Consider the following 24,622-nt stretch of genomic DNA (forward strand, 5'->3'; position numbering starts at 1 on the left):
ATTTATCCATCCCATCCTAGCTTCCAGCCACAGTCTATTCTCCCTTATCCCATCACTTGTCGCCTGTAGAGCCCCCTCTCCCACCAGCCATACCACTATTGTCCCTTCCTCATCCACCTTCCTCCTCCTGTCTCCCAGGCATCCCACCCTGCCTTCTCTTATGGCTGTTATGAAACTGTGTCGATTAAAGGGGTCTAAGTTTCAGGTTTACGGTAAGGGAGGAGGGGGGGTCACGGTAATTTTGTGATTATTATGATAGGTGCAGGAATGCAGATATTATCATAATGGTTCATATGCTGGCCGTCGGTAAATGTTGCATGGTTTGTGATGTTTGCCGAAAGTAACTTACGAAACCTGTGTTTAACACAAATAAAATACAAATAAGTATGGTGTGAAATTATTTTATTACCATATTCACAAAATGTTGTTAGTTATAGTATATTTTCAGGTGGGATATTGTTTATATACCACCAATAAATGTGCACAGCTGCAATGATCACCTTGTTCAGTTCATCCTAGTGACCGAACAAAACGTGGAGAAGTTATCAGTGTTACCAGATGCGGAGAGCATCACACCACCATGCTGGTGGACAGGGTTTTTCTGTTTGATATGTCCACAGCTGTACCATGCCAGTGCCTAGGGATTCCCCCTAAGGTATGTGAGCAGGAGTTTTAGCTAATGGTCACCTTCTGAATTTGCACCAAGGAGGAGGGTGAGGTGGTCCTTGGCTGCCTCAAAGCCTGGCCAATGTCATTCTCCCTTGCTTCTGTAGGTCTTACAGGAGATTCATTTGCAAAACAAGCCTGTTTCATCAATGCACAGAACCTCTTTTGGAGTGTATCCTCCTTCCTATGGTCACCTTCAGCTTGACATGAAATGCCTCAGCTGCCATGTGGTCAGCACTTGCTGCCTCCCTGTGCATGGTCACAGGTTTATGGCCAGCACAGGCCTTAAGCCACGCAGACCAACCCTTGCTGGCATTGAACTCCTCCTTGGCCTCCATTCCTTCCTTTTCCATGAGCTCCTTCCACAGATTGAGAGCCTTTGTGCAAATAAAGCTATGATCCGCGGGCTGCTATGTTCACTTGTGCTCATAGCCCACAGCACTAGAAGATGCTCCACTTCTTCCATAATGGGTATGCAAGTTTTTGTTAGGCACTTAGCAGTCAGGGTAGGCATGTTCTGTGATGCCATTAGGGCAGTATAAGATTCTTAAACTATAGAGCCCGTGGACTTGGGTATCTTTAGGGCCTTGGTGATTTTGGTCGGCCCCTGCCCTTCCTCATGCCATTTAACGTTGTCCAGTTTCACATTAAGGGAAAGGCTGTGCTTTACTGCTTTAGACTTGCCCTTGGTGGCATCAGTAGCACCATGCTTTCCACTAGAGGTAGCCACAGACATGATTTCCTAGCCACAAGTTTCAGTATTTTACACACAAAAATTCTCTCTCTCTCTACTTATTATCTCATAGCGCACTATTTGTTGAGCAAGTACACTGTTAACAGTAACGATAGTGTTTCAGTGGTCTTGCACATGAGACAGTTAGATAATGTCAAGGAACACCAGGGAGACATTCAGAGGTGCTGGACACTTGAACAAGTGGATGAATGAGATGGGGTCTTCAAAGGGGTGGAATGAAGGAGACCACATGTGCAGAGATCTAAAGTAGGGGTTCTGTGCATGTAAACACTGAGCAGCCATCTTGGGTCAAATATCTGACTCTCTGCCAGCATTTGTCACCATGTCCACTCGAGATTGTCATATGCAGCCATCACATTTATCGTATAAACAAAGTTTGCCATCATTATCGTGAAACTGATATAACTTGTGGTTCATCGTTCTAGCAATATATCGCATACCAAACTGACATATACCGAACCCTGACTGTACTTACAGTACCTGGGAGACCACCATCGTCTTGCATCTCCTCACTCTCCAATGACCTGGACCTTGATTTCTTCTTACTTGATGAGAGGTCCATTTCTATCATCATCTGCTGTGTTAGCAATTGGGTAAACATGGCTGCGTCAGCATCGGTCATCAGTGTCATGTCATTGTAAGGCCGTGTCAGTTATGTAGGCGCTATGATCAGGTCTGTTGTACCACCAAACACTGTGAAGGGAGATGAAGAACCAGTCAGCAGTCAGTTGGGAAAGCACACAAAATCTGATCAAGCAAAACCGACACATGGCCACACTGCACTAAAGCTGAATGAGGAATTCACTGTTTAATTTATTGGCTGCAAAACCATCTCAAAACAGATTTTAAACAAGTAGGTTCAAACATCAGGTGATGTTTTGGGGCACTACATACTACTGTATCTCAAGACAGTTACCTAATTTAATTATAATTACAGAGGCTTGTTTTGGGGGGCATCACGTATTTGCAGATTTTATCATTCATACGGGTGTCAGGTACTGTACACATCGCCTGTTAATATGGAGAGTTAAATGTATAGATAGATAGAGATTATGTCAGAAATAAGTCTAGCTCCATATATACAATAAACCCTTGTTATAAGTCACCTTTTCCTACAATCTCTTTTGTTTTCAGGTCAGTAAATTAAAGAAAGGTTGAATATTAAATTAATATTGGTATGCAAAAGATAATGGGATAGGATGTTACTTTAGTTATTATTTTTATTTACTCTTTTTTTACCATTTGATAGTTTAATACAGACTTCAATGATGAGAGGATAGATGTATGGCCCATTTTTTATTGGGCTTTCTGGTGATGGTTTTCCTTCTTTAATAGCAACTTTCCTATTCATGTTTCTCACTTCATCGTAGGAGGGAAAAAGGTGTCATGATAATGAGGAGGAGGTTGATGTTGATGATGATGATGATGATGACATTGATGACGAACACTTCAACAGGGTTGCATCATCACTCGGGACAGAGATAACTCCAACATATTTACACTAAAGTCACAAGAAGTTGGTTCTGGGTCATGGTTCCTGGTGGAGACAAACTATGACCACTGGAAGCATCCACCCTTCTTTGATGACCGCCGCACACCTGCCTCTCAGTGCCTTACCTTAGCTGGGCAGCAAAGTGCATCACCATCACTTCTGTACAATGTCCTCTCTACAAAACCCATTTTGAATAAGGTTAGTTCCCTTATACTGTTATGATTAAGAGTTCACCAGCACTGCTATGCAATGTACTTTCCACAAAACTTCTCTTGAATATGGTTAGTTCTGCCATAATGTGCACTATCATAATCAAGAGTCCAGTGCTTGTATAAAATGTCCTCTACACAAAGTCTATTTTGGGTAAGGTATGTTCCCATGTAATGTAGCTACAAGAGGTCTTTTTTGTTGTTGTTGATCAGCCCCAGCCTTCTCACAAAATAGACCCATCACCAGGCAAGCAGACATCCCTGCGTGGCCATCTTGTGCAGTGAACTGATGTTCCCTTGCAGCTGACAGCACCTTGCCTAAGTGAAGCATGGGGAATGGTCTGAGATTTGGTTCTTGGATGGATACTACATTTGCATCTTGACCCAGTTAACAGGGGCACCATAGGAAGCTGCACTTCGCCCTGTAATTTGGTTATGTGGTTACTATCCAGTGATGTAAGTGGTTTCCTGGGTTACAAGAAACCATTAGGCTTGTCACTCAGTGTAGAGCCATGTGAAATGGATAGAAAAGTAATAGAAAGTGACAGAAAGGAAAGGGAGACATAGGAAAAGAGGAAGCCAGACACACAGATAGAGTGAGAAAGGGGAAGGAAGAAATAGACAGTACCACATCAAGTGAATGGATGATGGTTGTCATTGCCTACCACCAAGTCTTTTTTGTAAGTCAGGGAAGTGTTCCAGAATATCACAGAATATTCTTTGGTGCTGGAAATTGTCTTCATATGCAGACAGTGATATAACTGGTTGGCTGCACTGCCCAGTTATATGACCATCTTTCACTGAAAAGGAAGATAATGGACTAGATGAGAATGGCAGCTTCAGTCTGCAGTCCACCAGATTCACTTCCAGGTAAACACAACAGCTACAACAGTCTGTTAGTGTACAAGCAGTCCTCAGTACATTATGGATGTGTTCCAAAATAGCACAGGATTTTCCATAAAACTGGTGCAGCACTGCTAATTGAAGAGAAATTGGCGAATCAGGTACACAGGTAAGAGTGGAACTTTGATAGACAGTGCTTTTTGTAATTTAAGGTGGACTTATAGCATCAAAGAATGCCAAGAAAGGCAACATGTAATGGGGACTTACTGTACTGTAGTATGTTAATTAAAAGTTCATTGACACATCCCTGGTGACTGTGACAGTGGAAGATGTTGCATTAAGTTTTTGCTTGGGATGCAGTATAAAGCACACAGCAAAAGAACAGGGGAAGGAGAGGTAGTCTTTCATCATGGGAGGAATGAGAAATTAGGCATTTTAACCACTAAACTACCAAGTGCCCTAAAGACATTTATCTATCTATCTATCTATAGCCCGACGCCCTAATCCCGCAAAGGGTGGCCGCAGACAAAACGCCTCCAAGTCACTCTGTCACCCACCATTTGACTCCCCTCCCCCCAACTCACCCCCCCCTCCCTCATATACCTCTCAACTCCATCCCTCCACCTCATCCTCGGTCTACCCCTCCCTCTCCCTCCCTCCACCTCACCTACATACACCCTCTTAGTCAGTCTTTCATTCTCCATCCTCTCCACATGTCCAAACCACCTCAGTGTATTTCTCCTAATCTTTTCAACCACATCCACATCTACCCCACAACGTTCCTTCACTTCTTCATTCGTCAACCTGTCCCTCCATGTCACTCCACATGCTCCTCTCAAGTAACTCATTTCCACTGCTCTCACTCTTGACTTGTTCCCCTCTTGCAAGGTCCACGCCTCGCTTCCATACGTCAGGGTAGGGATCACAATACCATCATGCAGTGACTTCTTAACTTCCATACTCACCTCCCTATTTCTCATCACTGCTTTCAGTGTGCCAACAACCTTCCTTCCCTGCTGTACCCTTTCACGTACTTCATCCCCCAAAGTTCCATCCTTACTCATCACACTACCCAAGTACTTGAATGCACTCACATTCTCCATATCCTCACCATCCAACCTCACTGCACACTCTGTGACTTCATTCCTCTCAAACACCATAACTTTACTTTTGTTTACATTAACTTTCAGCTTCCTCCTCCTACACACTGTCCCAAATTCATTCACCAAACCTTGCAACTCCCATTCATCTTCACTCAACAATACTGTATCATCAGCAAACAGCAACACCGGAAGCTTCCAAATCTCACCCTCATTCATTAGGGCCACCCCGACATCCACTGCCCTACCTTGTACCTCCTTTACGACCCCATCCATATATATATTAAACAGCCATGGAGACATTACACACCCCTGTTTCAGTCCCACACTGAGATCAAAGAACTCACTCAGCTCTCCATCCACTCGCACCGTAGCCCTAGCTCCCTCGTACATACTCTTCACAGCACTCAACAATTTCCCCTCCACTCCATATATTCTTAATACCTTCCACATACCTTTCCTATCTATTCTGTCATAAGCTTTCTCCAAGTCCATGAAGGCAGCGTACACTTTCCTTCCCTTCTCTAGATACTTCTCCACTAAACATCTTAGAACAAATATCTGATCTACACACCCTTTTCCCTTCCTAAATCCCCCTTGTTCTTCTCCAACTAGCTCCTCTGTCATATGCCTCACCCTGTCAATGAGTATTCTACCATATATTTTACCAGTCACACTAAGAAGGCAAATACCCCCTATGGTTACCACATACTTCTCTCTCCCCTTTTCCTTTGTACAGAGGAACAATTATACCTGATTTCCAGTCCTCTGGAACCCTTCCCTCTTCCCAAGCCAATCTACACAACTTCCATATCCACTCCACAACAATCTCACCCCCATACCTAAGCATTTCACCACACACTCCATCAATTCCTGGGGCCTTTCCCAGCTTAATCTTCTTCATCGCTTCCACTACTTCCGACCTACTGATCTCTTCCTCCCTCCTCTCATCTCTTCTTCTCCCAGCCATTCCCCAACCACTTATACTCACACTGCTCTCACTCTCTACCTTCAACAAATCCTCAAAGTGCTCCTTCCATCTCCTCAATTTCTCTCTCTTCTCCACCAACAATCTATTATTCCTATCTTTCACTCCCCTACTATTTCCCCTTTCACACTGCCTTACTTTCTTTACCTCCTTCCAAAACAATTTCTTACTCTCCCTCCATTTCACACTCAGATTCCTCCCAAACTCTTCATCCACTTTCTTCTTACTCTCCTTCACCAGTCTCTTAACCTCCCTTCTCCTGCTCACATATACCTCTCTCTTCTCTCTCTCATCTTCTCCCCTACCTCTACTCGCCAACCATTCACCATATGCCTTCTTCTTTTGTTCCACAGCTCGTTTCACCTCATCATTCCACCATGCTGTCCCTTGCACACCCTTGCATCTCCTCCTCACTCCACAAACCACCTCACATGCTGCGCTTATCTCTTCCGTGAATATCTTACATACGTCTTCCACCCCTTCCATCTGCTCTAGCTCATACCTTCCCAATCTTTCTTCCACTATGCTCTTATACTCTGTCCTCTTCTCACTATTTTGCAATTTCTCCACTCTTCTCACAGGAGCTGCTTCCTCCTGTCTTCCCCTTCGCCTCCTCAACCACTTTCTTTGCAGCTCTATCTTGGCCATCACTAAGTGATGGTCCGAGACTCCATTCCATGAAGGCACAGTTAATCCTCTCAGTTTGGTGCCTTTCATGTATTTACCTAGTTGCCACCCACTCACCCGATGTAGTGCTGCACTCGGGTGTCTGTCCTTTCCTCCCCTTCCTCATTTCCTTCCTTCCTCCTCTGTCTTTCTTTACTTCATGCTTTCCTCATTCTTTTGCCTTCGGGTGATTTTACACTCCCCTTTTTGTCTTTGTTTCCTTCATTCTTTCCTGTTCCTTCTGCCTGTGGGTGACTCTACACTAAGTGACAAGCCAAATGGTTTCCTGTACACCAGGAAACCATTTACTACGCTGGGTGGTAACCATATAACCAAATTATGGCGCCTGGTGTTTTATTGGGTAATTAAGGTGCTCCAATCGGATTGAGCCGGTGAAGGTTTATATTCAAAGGGTGGTTGGGGTTTATTGCTCACGTAATGCCACTCAGGGACGAGTGAGGCTGGTCAGTGTCATTATAAATGTCAGGACCAACTTGCCTAGCCCTGGGCTCCAGTGCTCCTCTTGGGGCAACACAGGATTAGATGATGTATGTATGGATGGATTTACCTAGTTGTGATATCAGGAAATGAGCTACGCTCATTGGGTCCCGTCCCTTTTTCTCAGTAAGTCAAATTTTGCTTTGAACTCATTTAAGTTTTTAGTCTGGACGATCTCTTTGTCCAGGCTATTCCACAGATCTGTGCATCTGTATGGAAAAATATATTTCTTGATATCCTTCGGGCAACTTGGCTTTTTCAGCTTCATTGTGTGTCCTCTTGTTACTTTCCCATCCCGTACAAACAGATCTTCTGTCAGTTTTTTCAGCTGCCATTATGACCCTGAACACTGTAATCATGTCGCCACTCTCTCTCCTTTCTTCTAAGGTAGGCCAGCCTTTCCCTGTACGACAGATCTGCCAGGCTAGGGACCATCGTTGTGGCTGTTCTTTGTAGTCTCTCAATCTTGTTTGTAACTTTCTTTTTATGTTGGGACCACACTACTGCTGCATATTCCAACATGGGTGGATCATGGCCACTATCAGTTTTTTCATCATCTCCTTATCCCATGTAATGAAATGCTACTCTTTAGTCAAGAATTGATACATCTCTCTGTCTTGCTAATGTGTTTTTCGAGTTACTAATTATCCTGGACCAGCACTCCCAATTCCTTGTTTCTCTTGCTTTTGTGATTGGTTCATTACCCATCAAATAATTCAGTGATGGTCTCTTGGTACTTTTACCCATTTCCAGTATTTTACATTTTTTTGCATTGAATTTCATTTTCCTAATCTGATATTCTATCCAGCATTTTACAATCTTCTGTACCTTCTACTCTCCCCTTGATCTTCACATTGTCAGCAAACAGACTTGCATCTACCATGTCGCGTACGTAAATCAGGAACATTATTGGTGCTAAAACTGAGCCCTGTGGGACTCCACTTGTTACTTCCCTCCATGCAGATATCCTGTCCTTTACTACTGTCCTTATTTGCCTGCCTCTCAAAAAGTCTCTCATCCACTCCAAGAGGTTCCCCTTCAGTCCTTCTATCTATCTATCTATCTATTGCCAGACGCCTCAATCCCGTTTGGGGTGGCCACAAACAAATCGCCTCCAAGTCGCCCTGTCCCCCGCCATTTCACTACCCTGCTCCCAACTCACACCCCCCTCTCTCATATACCTCTCCACCCCATGTGTTCCAATTTCCACATTAGTCACTTGTGGGGTACCTTGTCAAAGGCTCTCTTCAAATCTAAATACACACAATCCACCCAACTATCTCTTTCTTGTAGTACGTCAATCGCCCTTATTAAGTAGAAGGTCAGCAACGTGGAAATACACAACCTTCCACTTCTGCATCCAAACTGACTTTCTGCCAAAATGTCCATCTCCTCCATATATTTTATCCATCTGTCTTTGAGGATTTTCTCACACAGTTTTGCAACCAGGCTGGTCAGAGACACTGGTCTGTAATTCAGGGGTTCTTCCTTGTTCCCTCCCTTATAAATTGGTACCACATTGGCCCTCTTCCATGCCTGAGGCACTTTCCTTTCTTCCAGAGAACACAAAATTAAACCATGAATCGTATCCACCAGTTGTTCTCTGCATTTCTCCAGTATCCAGTTAGAGGTCCCATCAGGTCCTGGGACCTTCCTCACATCTTGAGGTTCTAGTAATTTGTACACTTCTTGCACTTCAACTTTTACTTCTTTTAACACAACATTTCTTGTCACTTCCTCCTAGACCAATATATTTAATATTCAAGGAATCCTTAGGTCAAGGTAAACTACCTGATATTTGGAAGAAAGCAAACATTGTTCCCCTATTCAAGAAAGGGAATAGACAGAATCCAGTGAACTACCAACCAGTATTACTAGCCAGTGTTCTAAGATACTGGAAAAGCTGATAAGAAAAGTATGGGTAAACCATCTAGAGGAACACAGTATGATAACAGAAGTGCAGTTTGGTGTCAGAAAGGGAAAATTATGTGTTACTAAGCTATTAAGCTTCTATGACAGAGTTGCAGAAACAGTACAGAAAAGAGAAAGGTGGGTGGACAGTATCTATCTAGATTTCAAGAAAGCATTTGACAGAGTACTGCACCAAAGACTTTTATGGAAACTGTACCATCAAGGAGGAATCTGAGGCAAACTGTACTGTTGGATGCAAGATTTTCTCAGAAAAAGGGAAATGAGAACAGTACCAAGGGGAAATTACTCTTCATGGAGGGAAGTGACTGGCGGAGTTCCACAGGGCTCAGTGCTGGCACCAATTATGTTTTTAGTGTATATAAATGGCATAGATGGTAACACTGGAAATGAAAGCTATCTAAATATGTCTGCTGATGATGCAAAAATACAAAGGAGAATTACTAACACAAACTCCTGTAGAGAGCTACAAGAATTAAACTTCAAGGATGGAGTAATAAATGGCAAATGGAATTCAGTGTGGACAAGTGTCATGTAATTAAGTTTGGTAAAAATTGAAACAGACCAGACTGGGGTTATAAGTTTGGAAGTAAAACCATATACATATCAGGAAGAGAGAAGGCCCTACTGTAGGTGTGATGATCAATAATGTACTATCTCCAGCTGACCATATCAGTGAGAAGGTACGGAACATGTATACGCTGCTTGCAAATATCAGAATAGCATTCACATACGTTAATGAAGACATGCCAGCCAAATGCCTGGCAGCTGATTTTCTGTTAGTCCTATATGAATTACCCAGTGCTAGGCAGGTGCTCAAACACTTGCGCAAAATGCAATTGCACACCGTTGCGCTCCGGTGAATATCGTTTGCGCATTGCGTACCGCACGAGACCATGCGCAATATTGCGCTTTCGCACATGAAAAAACAGGTGTGCAAGCACAGATTTAGTTGCACTTACACAATTAAATTTGTGCTTGCACACCTGTCCTGTGGATTGCACACTGCGCAGTCCAAGGGACACTTGGTCTTGGGAGCTTCCCGTAAGTCTGAACAAGGGATGGGTGAGGCTCGGGTGTGTCGCGAGGGTTCTGCTGGAGGGAGGCGGGAGGGACGGAAGGTAGTAGCATTTCTTAAAATGCTTCAACAGAGATAATGTATTTTAATATTTTTTAAATTATTATTATTAGTAAATAATAATAAATTAAAAATACAGTATTCATTAAGAGTGGCATATGAAATTCCTTACAAAAATCATTAAAACATATTTAAATAAAATACCCACAGCCTAATAATTTATTAGGCTGTGGATATTTGATTTAAATAATATGTTTTAATGATTTTTGTAAGGAATTATACATGCTATTGTATATCTATATTGCAAAAATGCAGATAAAAGTAAAACTGGCAACATCACAGCCCTTGTTTCCCTGCCCATCCGCTTTGCAGCCCACTCACTCCTCTGTTTGAACTTCCACGAATGAAGAAGTTACTACATGACAGTACTGTGATACCAGCTCTAATGTATGGAAGTGAAGCTTTGACCTTGTTTGAAGGACAGAAATCAGGAGTGAGTGCTGTGGAAGTAAATGAGTTAATTGAGAGGAGCATGTGGAGTTACATGGAGAGACAGACTGACAAATAAAGAAGTGGAGGATCATTGTGGTGTGGATGTGGATGTGATAGGAAGCGTTAGGAGAAACACATTGAGGTGGTTTGGTCCTATGGAGAGGATGGAGAGTGAGAGACTAACAAGGAGAGTGTATGTGAGTGAGGTGGAGGGGGGGAGAGGGAGGGGGAGGACAAGGATGAGATGGAGGGATGGAGTGAAGTATATGAGAGGGAGGTGTGAGCTGGAACCAGGGCAGTGAAATGACAGGGGACAGGGTGACATGGAGGCAATTTGTTGTTTGTTTGTGGCCAGTGGCCACCCCTTACGGTATTAAGGCGTCTGGCAATAGATAGATAGATAGAATAATAATAAATAAAAGTATGTGAGTATGCTAATTTATTTATATCTCAATATTTTACAGTAATTCCCACAAATACATGCAAATGGTTTGCGCTAGCGCTTAGTGACATTAAGCAAGCTAAATAATAGATTGCGCACTTGCATAAATTACAAATAATAAAAATAATAATAATAAATAAAAGTAAGTATGCTGTTTTATTTAAATATGTCAATATTTTACATTAATTCCCACAAGTATATGCAAATGGTTTGCGCTTGCACTTCGCGACATTGCGCAAGCTAAATATTTGTCAGATTGTGCACTTGCGCTTGCACAAGGTAGTGAACTGTGGATTGCACAAGGTCCTTCTTTGTTTGCGCTGCCCACCACTGGAATTACCTGCCGTCAAACGGGCACGTCGCCTGTACAACTCTTTGGGCGAACCCATCAACCGTGCCATTGTTCTGTGGGAGGGAGAGGACTCCTCCCCTCCCGAATACCGCTTTGAGCTACTTCTTCCCCCCTGTACCTTCATTGAGGCCACGACATCACATCCTCTGTGTTATCGCTGATATGAGTCCGGCCACATCTCATGCTACTGCCGGTCAGCAAAACAGCGTGGTCTGTGCAGTGGCCCCCAGTCAACGACAACCTGCCCTGTCAGGTACCTCACTTTCCCAGTCCCTATGCACCTGACCCCCATCTCATCTGAGTTCCCGGAACTGCTCCTACCGCCCACGCCACCAATCTGAGAAAGATAATAACATCATTCATCAGACCAACCCTGGAGTATGCATCAGTAGTCTGGAATCCTCATCTCAAGAAACAAATAGATAGAACTGAAAAAGTTCAAAGGGCCGCTAGAAGATGGTTACCAAGCTTAAGGGATCTAAGCTACAAAGATAGTCTAGAAAAACTGAATCTGCCAACATTACAGGAGAGAAGGAAACGAGGAGACATGATTATGCCATATAAAGGCATCTCAGGGAAGGAGAAAATAGACATAAATGAGTATATAACCTATGGGGAAGCATCAGCAAGAGGACACTGCAAAAACTGCATAAAAAGAGAGATGATAAAGACGTAAGGAAATTCAGTTTCCCAAACAGGGCAATTGATCAGTGGAATGCACCACTGAATGAAATAGTGTGTGCCAAAACAATTCATAAATTTAATGATATGTATAATAAAAATGGTTTAATACATGGGACAGTATGAGCTTGACTCATCCCTGTAGAGATACAGTTAGGTAAGAAGAGTTAGGTAAGAACACACACACACACGGGTCGCCGTCAGAGACGGACCTCTTCCAGGATTGTGGGGAAATAATCGCTGAATCACCGACGAAAGGAAGCTGAGCCTAATTGTGACTGTGTTAATGAGTGCGTGAGTGGTGGTTAAGTCTTTGTTTTGTTGATTTTGAAAAGGCTTTTGATAGTGTTTCGAGAGAGACTATGGGGAAGATCATGAGACATTATGGAATACCAGAGGAGTTTGTGAGAGTCATTATGAACTTGCATGAGGACACATTTTGTAAAGTGATGGTTGATGGTTGTCTGAGTGATTCGTTTGAAGTCAAGTCCGGAGTAATTCAAGGTGGTGTTCTATCGCCTTTACTATTTATATTGGTCATTGATTACATTATGAAACGCGTTGGAACAGAAACCGGTGCAGGTATACTTTGGGGAGAGAACAGGAAACTTTTGGATTTAGATTATGCAGATGATATAGTTTTGATTTGTGATGGGCCAGAAGAGATGCAGAGAGTGTTGAACTGTTTGGTGAGTGAAGGTCGCAAGGTGGGTTTGGTTATTAATTGTGGAAAAACTGAAATAATCAATATGAATATGGAAAATGCGCAGGAATGTGTAATTGGAGGTATGGTTGTAAAGCAAGTTGATAGGTTTAAATATTTAGGTACTTATTTAGCCAAGGATGGTTCTTTGAACTTTGAATTCGAGGAAAGGTTAAAGAAGGCTAATCAGGCAATGGGAATGCTTAAAAATATTTGGAATAATAAAAATTTTTCTGTGCATACAAAAATCAAACTTTATAAGGTAATGGTTAGGAGTATCTTAATTTATGGACACGAGTCTTGGTACAGCACAGTGACTATGGAAAATAAATTCTTGGTGTTTGAAAACAAAGCACTTAGAAGAATATTAGGAGTTAAGTGGTGGGAAAGGATACCAAATAGTAGAATTAGAGAAATAACGGGAGTGCAGCCGGTCGATGAATATGTTGGGTTCCCACGATGGAAGTGGCTAGGACATGTGTATAGGAGACAGGGAATAGTACGAGGTACACCAGGGTGGGTGGCACCTGGTAGGAGAGGTAGAGGAAGGCCAAAAGAGACGTGGGTGAGGACAATGAGACGGGAAGCTGGAGATGAGTGTTGGGGAGATCTTGAGGAGTTAGCACAAGATAGGATGTGGTGGTGTGAGTTCATCGAGGCCCTATGCATCCCCGAGGGTGCCACAGGAAATGATTGATTGATTGATTGAGTGGTGGTCCCGTCGGACAGTAATAAATAAAAACTGCGGTTTCGGTCATAAAAGGGACAAGATAAAGTGAAAACAGAGAGTCTCCATATGGTTGAATCATGGAGGAAACGGACGGTGCATTGTTTATGATCAGTGAGAAAGATTTTGAGGGCTTCTGTGAAGAGAATGTGGGAAAAGGAAGTATTAAGTTGAACCAGACAAGAATAGCAGGTGTAGAGAAAACAGCGGAGAGGAATGACCAGGAGATAAAAAAGGTATGGGCAGTAATTAAAGAGTTACAGGAACGGACCATAGAGCAGGAAAACGAGATCAAAAGTTTACGGAGTACACTGGGAAAAATCTATACACCTAGTGACGAACAAGAAAGGGAAGTTACTGAATTAGAAGTGAACAATGAATCAGCCTCGAATGAAATAAAACAGCTTAAGAGGGAGAATAAGAGGTTGGAAGAGGAAAGGGACAGGATGAAAAGTAAACTAGATGAGTATGAATCCAAATCAAGAATACAGGACGAGCATATTAAAGAAATCAAGGAGCAACATAAGGGATGGAAGAAAATTCAAGAAGAGGGAAATGTAAATTTGAGAGAGGTTATAGACCAACAAAGCAAGGAAAAAGTGGAGAGGGAAGTGGTTAGGGTGTTGAGAAGTAGAGAATCTTTAGTTAGAGATGTAGCAGATAAGAAAAAATGTATAATAATTTCAGGAGTTAAAGAAAAACATATGACAATAAGATCAGACAGAGAAAGAGAAGAAGTGAGTAAGGTTAAAGAAATAATATCAATAGTCATGGAGGAAAACAACAAAGCTCAAGAAGAGATTGAAGAGGTGTTTAGGTTGGGGAAGTACGAGGAAGGAGGGGCAAGGCCATTGAAGGTAAAGTTTAAGTCCCAAACAACAGTTAACGAAATTATCAGTAGAACATGGAATCTATCAGACAAGGAAGGGTTTAAAAATGTTTGGATAAGGAGAGATGCAAATGAGGAAGAAAGAGCTAAAATAAAGGACTTAGTAAAGGAAGCAAAGGTAAAAAACAAACAGAGAACGTAGGAAGAGAAGACAGTGTTTTATTGGAGAGTCATGGATCAGAAGTTAAGGAAATGGTACCGGCAGAGAGAAGGAGAAAAGATGGTATAGAAAACATGAAAAATCATTGGAAGGTGGCATATACTGTACTAATGTTGATGGCTTAATATCGGCAAGGTTAGAAATCAACGATCTTTTGAGGGTGCATGAACCTGACGTTATGTGCTTTGTAGAGACCAAGTTAAGAGAAGATATTGATGTTCATATGGGAGATGGTAAATACAAACTGTGGAGAAGAGACAGAAAAGAAAAAACGGGAGGAGGAGTGATGATAGCAGTGAAGAACAACATAAATGTAGATACCGTGGAAATGGGAGAAGGCAGGGTTGAAGTGATAAATATGAAATTAGAAACTGGAGAGAATAACAAGCGAAATATGGCAGTAGTGTATGTTCCCCCTAAGACAAGGGCGTGGAGTGATGATGAATACCAGGAAATGCTGTCAGACATGGCATGTTATTTACAGAAACTGATTGAGAAAAGCAACAATATAATTTTAATGGGTGACTTCAATTGTAAAGAGGTGAACTGGGAGGAATGGGACTCAGGAGGCGGTGAGGATTCGTGGGGCACTATATTATTATATATAGCAATGAACAATGTGATGACGCAATGGGTCAAAGAAGAGACACGGTTCCGAAGTGAGGACACACCAGCAAGACTTGACTTACTGTTTACCAAAGAACCCAATGTAATAGAATCCTTGAAATATCTGTGTCCTATTGGAAAAAGTGATCATGTGATCATTGAGTTCCAGATGATAACAGGGAACGTAGAGCCAAGAGACGAGCTTTATAGGCAGGGAAGATACAACTTTGGGAAAGCAAACTTTACAGGATTGAGAAAATTTTTTGAAAATGCAGATTGGAGAAAATTCAGAGAAACAAGAGAGATACAGAGGAAGCGGGATATTTTTCTAGACCTGTATAATTCGGGAGTGGAAAAATTTGTGCCAAGAGTAAAAGGGAAAGAAAACAGGAAAAAAGAGTGGTTTAATAAAAGGTGTATCATAGCAAAAAAAAGAGAGACACGGCATGGAACAATTGGAGAAAGAGAGGTAACAACAGAACAAAGGAAGAATATAAAAGAACTAGAAATGAATACACAAGAATACGCAGAGAAGAAGAAAGGAATTTTGAAAAAGGTATAATAGATAAATGTAAGGATGAACCCAAACTGTTTTATAGATTTGTTAATGGCAAACTGAAACAAAAGGAAGGAATCACCAAACTGAAAGTAGAAGGAGAGGTCTATAAGGATGCGGCAATGCAAGCAGAAATAATGAACAAACGTTTCCAGTCAGTTTTCACTAATGAAAGTAAGTTTGTGGAAGGGGAGGGAGTGACTAAAAATGTAGTGATAAAAGATATAAAAGTGGAAGTACAGGATGTGTATAAACTACTAGAAACTCAAGATGTAAGGAAAGCCCCAGGACCAGATGGAATCTCTAATTGGGTACTGAAGGAATGCAGAGAACAACTGGCAGATAAGATTCACAGTTTAATTGTGTGTTCTCTGGAAGAGGGGAAAGTGCCTCAAGAATGGAAGATGGCAAATGTGGTACCAATTTATAAGGGTGGAAACAATGAAGAACCCCTGAATTATAGACCAGTGTCCCTAACCAGCATGGTTGCAAAATTCTGTGAAAGAATTCTGAAAGATAGATGGATAAAATATCTGGAAGAGATGAATATTTTGGCTGATAGTCAGTTTGGATTTAGAAGTGGAAGGTCATGTGTTTCCAACTTGTTGAGTTTTTACTCAAGAGCGATTGATGTGCTTCAGGAAAGAGAAGGTTGGGTGGATTGTGTGTATTTAGATTTGGAGAAGGCCTTTGACAAGGTACCCCATAAGAGATTAATGTGGAAACTAGAGCATATAGGAGGACTGAAAGGGAACCTCCTGGAATGGATGAGAGACTTTTTTAGAGACAGACAAATGAGGACAGTAATAAAGGATAAGATGTCTGGATGGAGGGAAGTAACCCCCTGGGGGTAGGGGGGTTTTCAAGAATACTCCCCCAGTATCCCTGCTTGTCGTAAAAGGCGACTAAAAGGGTTGGCGGAGGGTTAGTGCCCCTCCCCGGAAAACAACTAACTAAAAAAACAAACAAGAAGCCTCGGACAAGGACTGACCAAACGATGACGACTCAGGACCGGACAAAGGACTTGGTAATGAGTACATGGAATGTAAGAGGGGCGAATGATGAGGTGAAAGAGAGAGAGATTGTTCACAGGTGCTTGAGAATGCGAAAGTGGATGTATGTGGAATAACTGAAACAAAATGGAGAGGAGAAAGTGTGAGAGAATGGGAGTATGGATGGGGTATATGTGCAGGAGTAGATGAGAATGAGAGGGCAAAGGAAGGAGTGTGTATAGTTGTGAGTAAAAGATGGAAGAAGAGCATAAGACAGTATGGATCAGTTGGGTCAAGGATTGTGTGGGTAAAGTTGAAAGTTGGAATACAAATGTGGGCGATTGTATGTGTGTATGCGCCAACGCAAGATCGTGCTAGAAGAGTGAGAGAAGAGTTCTGGACAAATGTGGAAGTGTGCATGGAAAAGTTTGGAAGGAATGAGAGAGTATTTTTGATTGGTGATATGAATGGTAAAGTTGGTAATGTGAAGGTGGATGGAATAGTTGGTGAGTGGGGTGTGCCTGCTGAGATAGATGAGAATGGGAGTGCGTTAGTGGACATTTGTGCTGGGAGGGGGTTGGTGATAGCCAATACCCTCTTCAGGCATAAAATGATCCACAGGTATACATGGCGAGTGATGAGAAGGGTGGGTGGTGAACTGAATGAAAGGAAGGCAATGATTGATTATGTGTGTGTGGATGAAAGGATGCGAAGATGTGTAAAGGATGCAAGAGTGTATAGAGGTTGGGGGAGTGGACTTTCTGACCACTACTTGGTGGTGGCCAGAATTAAGATGCAAGTAAGATGGAGGAATAGAAGAAGGGAAAGACGAGAGGAAGGAGTAGTTGCAAGGAGGGTGGAAAGGTTACAAGAGGATGAGAAAAAGGCAGAGTATAAGAGAGAAGTGGAGGAACGATTGGGCAAATATGAATTGGAGCAGATGGGAGACGTGGAAGGTATGTGTAAGATATTTACAGAAGAAATATGTGCAGCATGTGATGTGGTGTGTGGAAGGAAGAGAAGACCGGGGGGGTTTGCAAGGAACAGCATGGTGGACTGAAGAGGTGAAACAGGCTGTGGCACAAAAGAAGAAAGCATACAATGAATGGATGAGAAATAGGGGCGTGGAAGAAGTTGAGAGGCTGAAGAGAGAGTTATATGTGGAAAGGAAGAGAGAGGTGAAAAGATTGGTAAGAGAGAGTAAGAAGAGAGTGGATGAGGAATTTGGAAGGAATTTGAGTGTAAAGTGGAGGGACTGTAAGAAAATGTTCTGGAGAGAAGTGAAAAGAGTAAGACAGGGTGGAAGTGAAGTTAGCAGGGGAGTGAAAGATAAAAATGGTAGATTACTAGTGGAGAAGGGAGAAAAAGTGAGCAGATGGAGAGAACACTTTAAGGAATTGTTGAACGTAGAGGATGGAAGTACTGCGAGTATAAGTGGCTGGGGAATGGCTGGGAGAAGGAGGGAGGTGAGAAGACAGGAAGAAATCAGTAGGATAGAAGTTGTGGAAGCAATGAAGAAAGTTAAATCGGGGAAAGCCCCAGGAATTGATGCAGTGTGTGGTGAAATGCTGAAGCATGGGGGAGAGATAGTAGTAGAATGGATGTGGAAGATGTGCAGATTGGCCTGGGAGGAAGGTAGAGTCCCGGAGGATTGGAAGTCAGGTATAATTATTCCCTTGTACAAAGGAAAAGGGGAAAAAGAAGTGTGTGGTAATCATAGGGGCATTTGTCTTCTTAGTATAATAGGAAAAGTGTATGGTAGGATACTTATAGACAGTGTTAGAGAAAGAACAGAGAAATTAGTTGGAGAAGAACAGGGAGGCTTTAGGAAGGGAAGAGGTTGTGTAGATCAGATATTCATTCTTAGATCTTTAGTGGAAAAGTTTCTAGAGAAGGGAAAGAAGTTGTATGCGGCTTTCATGGATTTGGAGAAAGCATATGACAGGGTGGATAGACAAGGATTGTGGAAAGTGTTAAGAATATATGGAGTAGATGGGAAGTTGTTGAATGCTGTGAAGAGTATGTACGATGGTGCGAAGGCTGCAGTGCGTGTGGATGGTGAACTAAGTGAATTTTTCTCTTTGAAAGTTGGTTTGAAACAGGGATGTGTCATGTCTCCATGGTTGTTCAATCTGTACATGGATGGGGTAATAAAAGAGGTACAAGGTAGGGTAGTGGATGTTGGAGTGGCCCTGGTGAGAGAGGATAGTGTTTGGAAACTCCCTGTACTGTTGTTTGCAGATGATACTGTGTTGTTGAGTGAAGACGAAGGGGAGCTGCAAGGCTTGGTGGATGAGTTTGAGAGAGTGTGTAAGAAACGGAACCTAAAGGTGAATGTAGGGAAGAGTAAAGTGATGGTCTTTGAGAGAGGTGAAGTTAGTGAATGTACAGCGAGAGAGTGTGTAAGAAACGGAACCTAAAGGTGAATGTAGGGAAGAGTAAAGTGATGGTCTTTGAGAGAGGTGAAGTTAGTGAATGTACAGCGAGGTTGGATGGTGAGGAATTGGAAAATGTGAGTACATTTAAGTATTTGGGTAGTGTGATGAGTAAGGATGGAGGTTTGGAGGGTGAAGTGCTTGAAAGGGTACAGCAGGGAAGAAAGGTTGCTGGTTCCTTGAAAGCAGTGATAAGAAACAGGGAAGTGAGCATGGAAGTGAAAAAGTTACTACATGACAGTATTGTGATACCAACTCTAACGTACGGAAGTGAAGCTTGGACATTGTTGGAGGGACACAAGTCAAGAGTGAGAGCAGTGGTAATGAGTTATTTAAGAGGAGCCTGTGGAGTCACTTGGAGAGACAGGCTGACGAATGAGGATATAAAGGAACGTTGTGGTGTGGATGTGGATGTGATAGGAAGCGTTATGAGGAATACACTGAGGTGGTTTGGCCATGTGGAGAGGATGGAGGGTGAAAGACTGACGAAGAGAGTGTATATGAGTGAGGTGGAGGGGGAAAGAGGGAGGGGGAGGCCGAGGATGAGATGGAGGGATGGGGTGGAGAGGTATATGAGAGAGGGGGGTGTGAGTTGGGAGCAGGGCAGTGAAATGGCGGGGGACAGGGCGACTTGGAGGCGATTTGTTTGTGGCCACCCCAAACGGGATTGAGGCGTCTGGCAATAGATAGATAGATAGATAGATATGGTAGCTGGAGTGAACAGTTATGCAAGTCTGTTTGCTGATGATGCAAAGATCATGAGGAAGGTAGAGGTTGAGGAGGATTTCAAAATGCTGCAGGAGGATCTGGGTAGGATACACGAAGGGAGCCGGATGTGGGAAATGAAATTCAATGCAAAGAAATGTAAAATATTGGAAATAGGTAAAAGTACCAAGAGGCTATCATTGAATTATTTGATGGGTAATGAACCAATCACAAAAGTGAGAGAAGAGAAAGATTTGGGTGTGCTGGTCCAGGACAGTTTGTCACCTGAAAAACACATTAACAAGACAGTTAGAGAGACGTATAAACTCCTGACTAATATAAGAGTAGCTTTTCATTATATGGATGAGGAGATGATGAAAAAATTGATAGTGACCATGATTCGCCCCAGGTTGGAATATGCAGCAGCAGTGTGGTCCCCACACAAAAAGAATGATATAAACAAGATTGAGAGAATACAAAGAACAGCAACCAAGATGGTCCCCAGTCTGGCAGATCTGTTGTACAGAGAGAGGCTGGAAAAGCTGGATTTGCCTTCCTTAGAAGAAAGGAGAAAGAGAGGCAGCATGATTGCAGTGTTCAGGACCATGATGGGAATAGATAAAATTGACAAAGAAGATCTGTTTTTATGGGATAAGAGAGAAACAAGAGGACATGGGATGAAACTGAGGAAGCCAAGCTGCTTGAAGGATATCAAGAAATATAGTTTTCCTTATAGATGTATAGACCTGTGGAATAAGCTGGACAAAGAGATCGTCCAGCCTAAAAACTTAAACGAGTTTAAAGCTAAATTTGACTGATTGAGAAACAGAGACGGGACCCCACGAGTGTAGCTCATTTCCTGTATATCACAATTAGGTAAATACACACACACACACTCTCTCTCTCTCGGGAGACAAGCTGGGGTGGATGAGGTGGAGGGTACGGGAAGTTAGACAACAGGGGGTGGGGGAAGGTGGGCAGGTGGAGAAGGAGACACACCTGGCAGTGCTGAGCATGGTGGGGGATGGAGGAGGGATGGTGGGAGATGAGAGGGGATGGAGGGAGGACAGAGAGAGCCATGTGCACCGCCACAAAGGCCACATCCCGTTCAGACATGCTCGTTTCAAATCTAGGGAGGGGTGGAGTCATGCCATCATCCAAGTCAGCTGATAATGGTCCCCATCCTTCCACTAGCACGGCACTCTAACCATCTAATAGCCTTCGTAATTCTAAAGTTGTATAGTAAATCACTTTCTGATGACATTCTTTTATTTGTTTATGATAACATTTGGTACAGTGCAATAAAGAACAGAAAAAAAGTACCGTACATTTTTTTCTTGTTAGCCTATACCCCGTTTACTTTCAACCAAGGTTTCCTTAACTCTATTTTCCCCATATATTGACTTCACCAAGCATGATTTTCCCAACCATGGTGGTTTTCAGGAACCTAACCCTCGTGGTTGGTGAGGGTGCACTGTATAACTATCTATCTGTCTGTCTGTCTACCTACCTGTCTATCTGTCTATGTATATATATAGAGTATAGATAGATAGATATATGAGCACTTTAATGATACATAATTCTTTTGCATCCAGGGATACTCGGTAATCATATTACAGGTATAATACATATCTAAATATTATTTTCATTTCAGGAGACTGTATACACAGCCCTCATGGATGCCAAGTCAGGGGAGTTTTCAGGTTGGCTGAGGGAGTGTCCTGATCCGTGCTGGCCCTGGTAACACAGCAGTTATTATGATACAAGTGTGAGTGGAAAACTGTTGGTATGGGGAAGGAAGGCAGTAACAAATTGGACTTGAAAGCTTTGTAAAGTAATTTTGGGACAGATAACAGTACCTTGGTAGTGGAAAGTAGGTTTAGTGTAACTGTACATTTGTAAAGGGAAAGAGGAGAAAGAAGAGAATTTATTAACCCCTAAACCGTGGGGTTGTTTTGGCTCGACTTGCGGGTCCCGCATGGATATTCGCGCTCCGACAGACTCTCTAAAATTATCTGCCAAAAATCAGTTATTAGTCCTAGATTATTAAAATTAAATATGCATATGGCACATACCTTTAGCTTTCTCCTGGGATGTTTGTTGAGCCTTCGTCGAGTACCGTAGGACTTGTGGAGACCTCTGAAGTTGGGTAACGAAGTCTCCACTTTACACTTCCCGACAACCTGTAATATGATTACCACAGCCTTATATTATCACTAGAAACACTATTCTATGATTTTCAAATAGTTTGGAATCCATACTCCAAAAAAAAACACTGTGAAAGCAATGAAAATTACGAGCACGTATGACCTTCCCACTTGCGCTCGTTCGCCCCTGGTATTCTGTCTTTTATTATTCATAAAAACACTCACACTTTATATTCCTATTACTATATAACACATATATATATCTTCAGTCTATCCATAAGTTTCCTTCAGTAATAGTAGTTTATTGTCACTGTAGGCATTCAATTTCTCTTTCGGTAAAATACATAGAGAGCCACGGTTTCACTTTCACTGTCAAAACTTCAAGTATTTGTACTCATATTCTTATACTACTAGTTATTTACATTTGTTTACATTTTCTATTGTATTTTCAATCTTTACACTTCTGTTTTACTTGCACTATGTAATGCACTGTCACTTGCAGTAACTTATAAAACTATATTACACTGTTCCATCATAATTACATCCATTGCTTTCACTTGCTATTTACACATTACAGTATTTACATTTTCCATTTGCACTTTTAGAACTGCTTCAGGCTGTGGTAATCAGAGAAGCAGGTAACACAGAGGGGAACCTGGCACTCAGCGCACTGCCAAGAGGTGCGTTTGTGCTCAGGTGTGCGTCGGGTGGTATGTGCACACACCTGGCACCTGCGGATTGCAGCCTTCCTCTTGGTTGTGGCAGGCATTTGCACCAGTCTGTGCCGATCCATGTACGCCCTCTGCTCAAGTCTGTCGGGAAGTCTTACTGCATGGCGCCTTGGAGTTGTTGCTGTCACCCTACCATATATCTCAAGCAGCTGCTGGACACAAGTCCTGGCGAACAACCTCAGGGAGAAGGACTTGGGTGGCATTACCTTCATCTTGTACAGGATGAAGGCGTTCAGCATCGTCATGTCTATGAGATGCAGAGAAACTTTCCTGTACCACCTAGTGTTCTTCCTGAGGCAGCCGATCTCTCCAATCATCATGTTAGACTTGTCCACCAGCCACATATTGATATCATAGTCTATGACAGCATCAGGTTTCCTCACAGGTTCGTCTGTCCTATGGTCGACCTTCCCACTGTCTTTCATTTCCCCCTTGTGTACGGTGGTGAGCATGTGCATGACCCTCTTGTCATGCCACCATATTGCCAGCATCTTCTCAGACTTTCTTAGGTGCATGTCTCCACGCTGCGAGTTTCCTACCTCTGGGAATTTGGGGAAGTGGGCATGATTGCTCTTCACAGTGCCACAGGAACTGATGCCGTGCTCTGAAAGATATTTAGCAAGTTTCGGTGCTGTATAATAATAGTCAGTATACAGCACATGATTCCCACCAAAATACCTTTCAAGCAGCACTTTCACTACACAGCCTGAGAAGCCAAGGGGGTGTGTTTTGTCCAGATCGACAGTGCTGGCTGAATAGATGACGAAGTCAAGGATGTACCCCGTCTTACAGTTGCACAGTACAAAGAACTTGATTCCAAAGCGATGGCGTTTGCTTGGAATGTACTGTACAAACCTAAGACGTCCTCTGAACAAATCCAAGGATTTGTCTATGACAGCCTTCTGAAAGGGGTGGAAGAATGACATAAACTTATCCTTCATTCTGCTCAGAATCTCCCAGATCTTCCAGAGTGGGTTGGTTTGGGAAGGTACATCGTTGTTGACGAAGTGCAGGTTTCCCATGATGTTCCGGAAGTGATCTCTGGCCATGCACTTATTGAAGGTGGGTGAGGGTAGTAAGGGGTCCATGGACCAGTATTCTTCCAACTCATGCTTCTTTGAGTGTGGCATGAAAAGCATGAGGGCGAAGAACACATACAGCTGCTGCACTCCCAGCACGGTCCACTGTTGCATCTTTGCTGCACCTGCACCACTTGCAGCACGTTGTGATTCGTGCCTGTTTGTCTCATCATATATGTGCTGCATGACTTCGTCATCGAGGAAGGCCAAAAGGAAGTCCACACACTCAGCATCCTCGTCAAGAGTGAAGGCAGGCTGTATCCCTGAGGAACTCTTGTCAAAATTAAGATGTTCAGGGACGAAATCGGAACCTTCCGTCAACACAAAGGCGTCCAGGATTCCCTGTCGTGGCGGTATAGGGTGGGTGAGGGTGTAGGGTGGCTGTGAAGCAGACTGGGCTGTTTCAAGGTCACTCCCACTGACCCTAGGTTGCCATGTAGCACTAGCAGCTGTTACTGTACTTGCTACTCTACTTTTACGACGAGTCAGGGATTTACCTCTTCCCCTACGGCCCGCCTTCACTGTAGATGCTGGTGGAGACTCCGACGACGAAGACTCAGGAGAAAATTCCTCTGAAGATGAGGAAGAAATTAGTGAAGTGGGGCTGGGGGAGTGGGGAGGTGATTCACCTCGGGACTCATGGCGGGCTGGCTCACGCAGGGCCATTGTTCCGGGGCTAACCCACCGCCTTTTCACTCGCTT

At 42.9% G+C, this 24,622-nt stretch overlaps 1 protein-coding gene across 1 annotated transcript in view; it reads left to right on the forward strand.

The window, feature by feature from the left end:
* The window catches only part of LOC145418401 (acid ceramidase-like), a 219,021-nt gene that overhangs the window by 191,846 nt on the left and 2,553 nt on the right, over positions 1-24,622 (forward strand). Inside the window, exons 10-11 of the mRNA XM_080286805.1 lie at positions 2,877-3,110; positions 21,618-21,731. Coding sequence (XP_080142931.1) covers positions 2,877-3,110; positions 21,618-21,707 — 324 coding nt within the window. The 3' untranslated portion in view covers positions 21,708-21,731. The remainder of the gene's footprint in view (positions 1-2,876; positions 3,111-21,617; positions 21,732-24,622) is intronic.

This window comes from Coenobita brevimanus, chromosome 114 (genome assembly GCF_032717465.1).
Source record: "Coenobita brevimanus isolate Jiangsu-jjx chromosome 114, ASM3271746v2, whole genome shotgun sequence".
NCBI classification, from domain to species: Eukaryota; Metazoa; Arthropoda; class Malacostraca; order Decapoda; family Coenobitidae; genus Coenobita; species Coenobita brevimanus.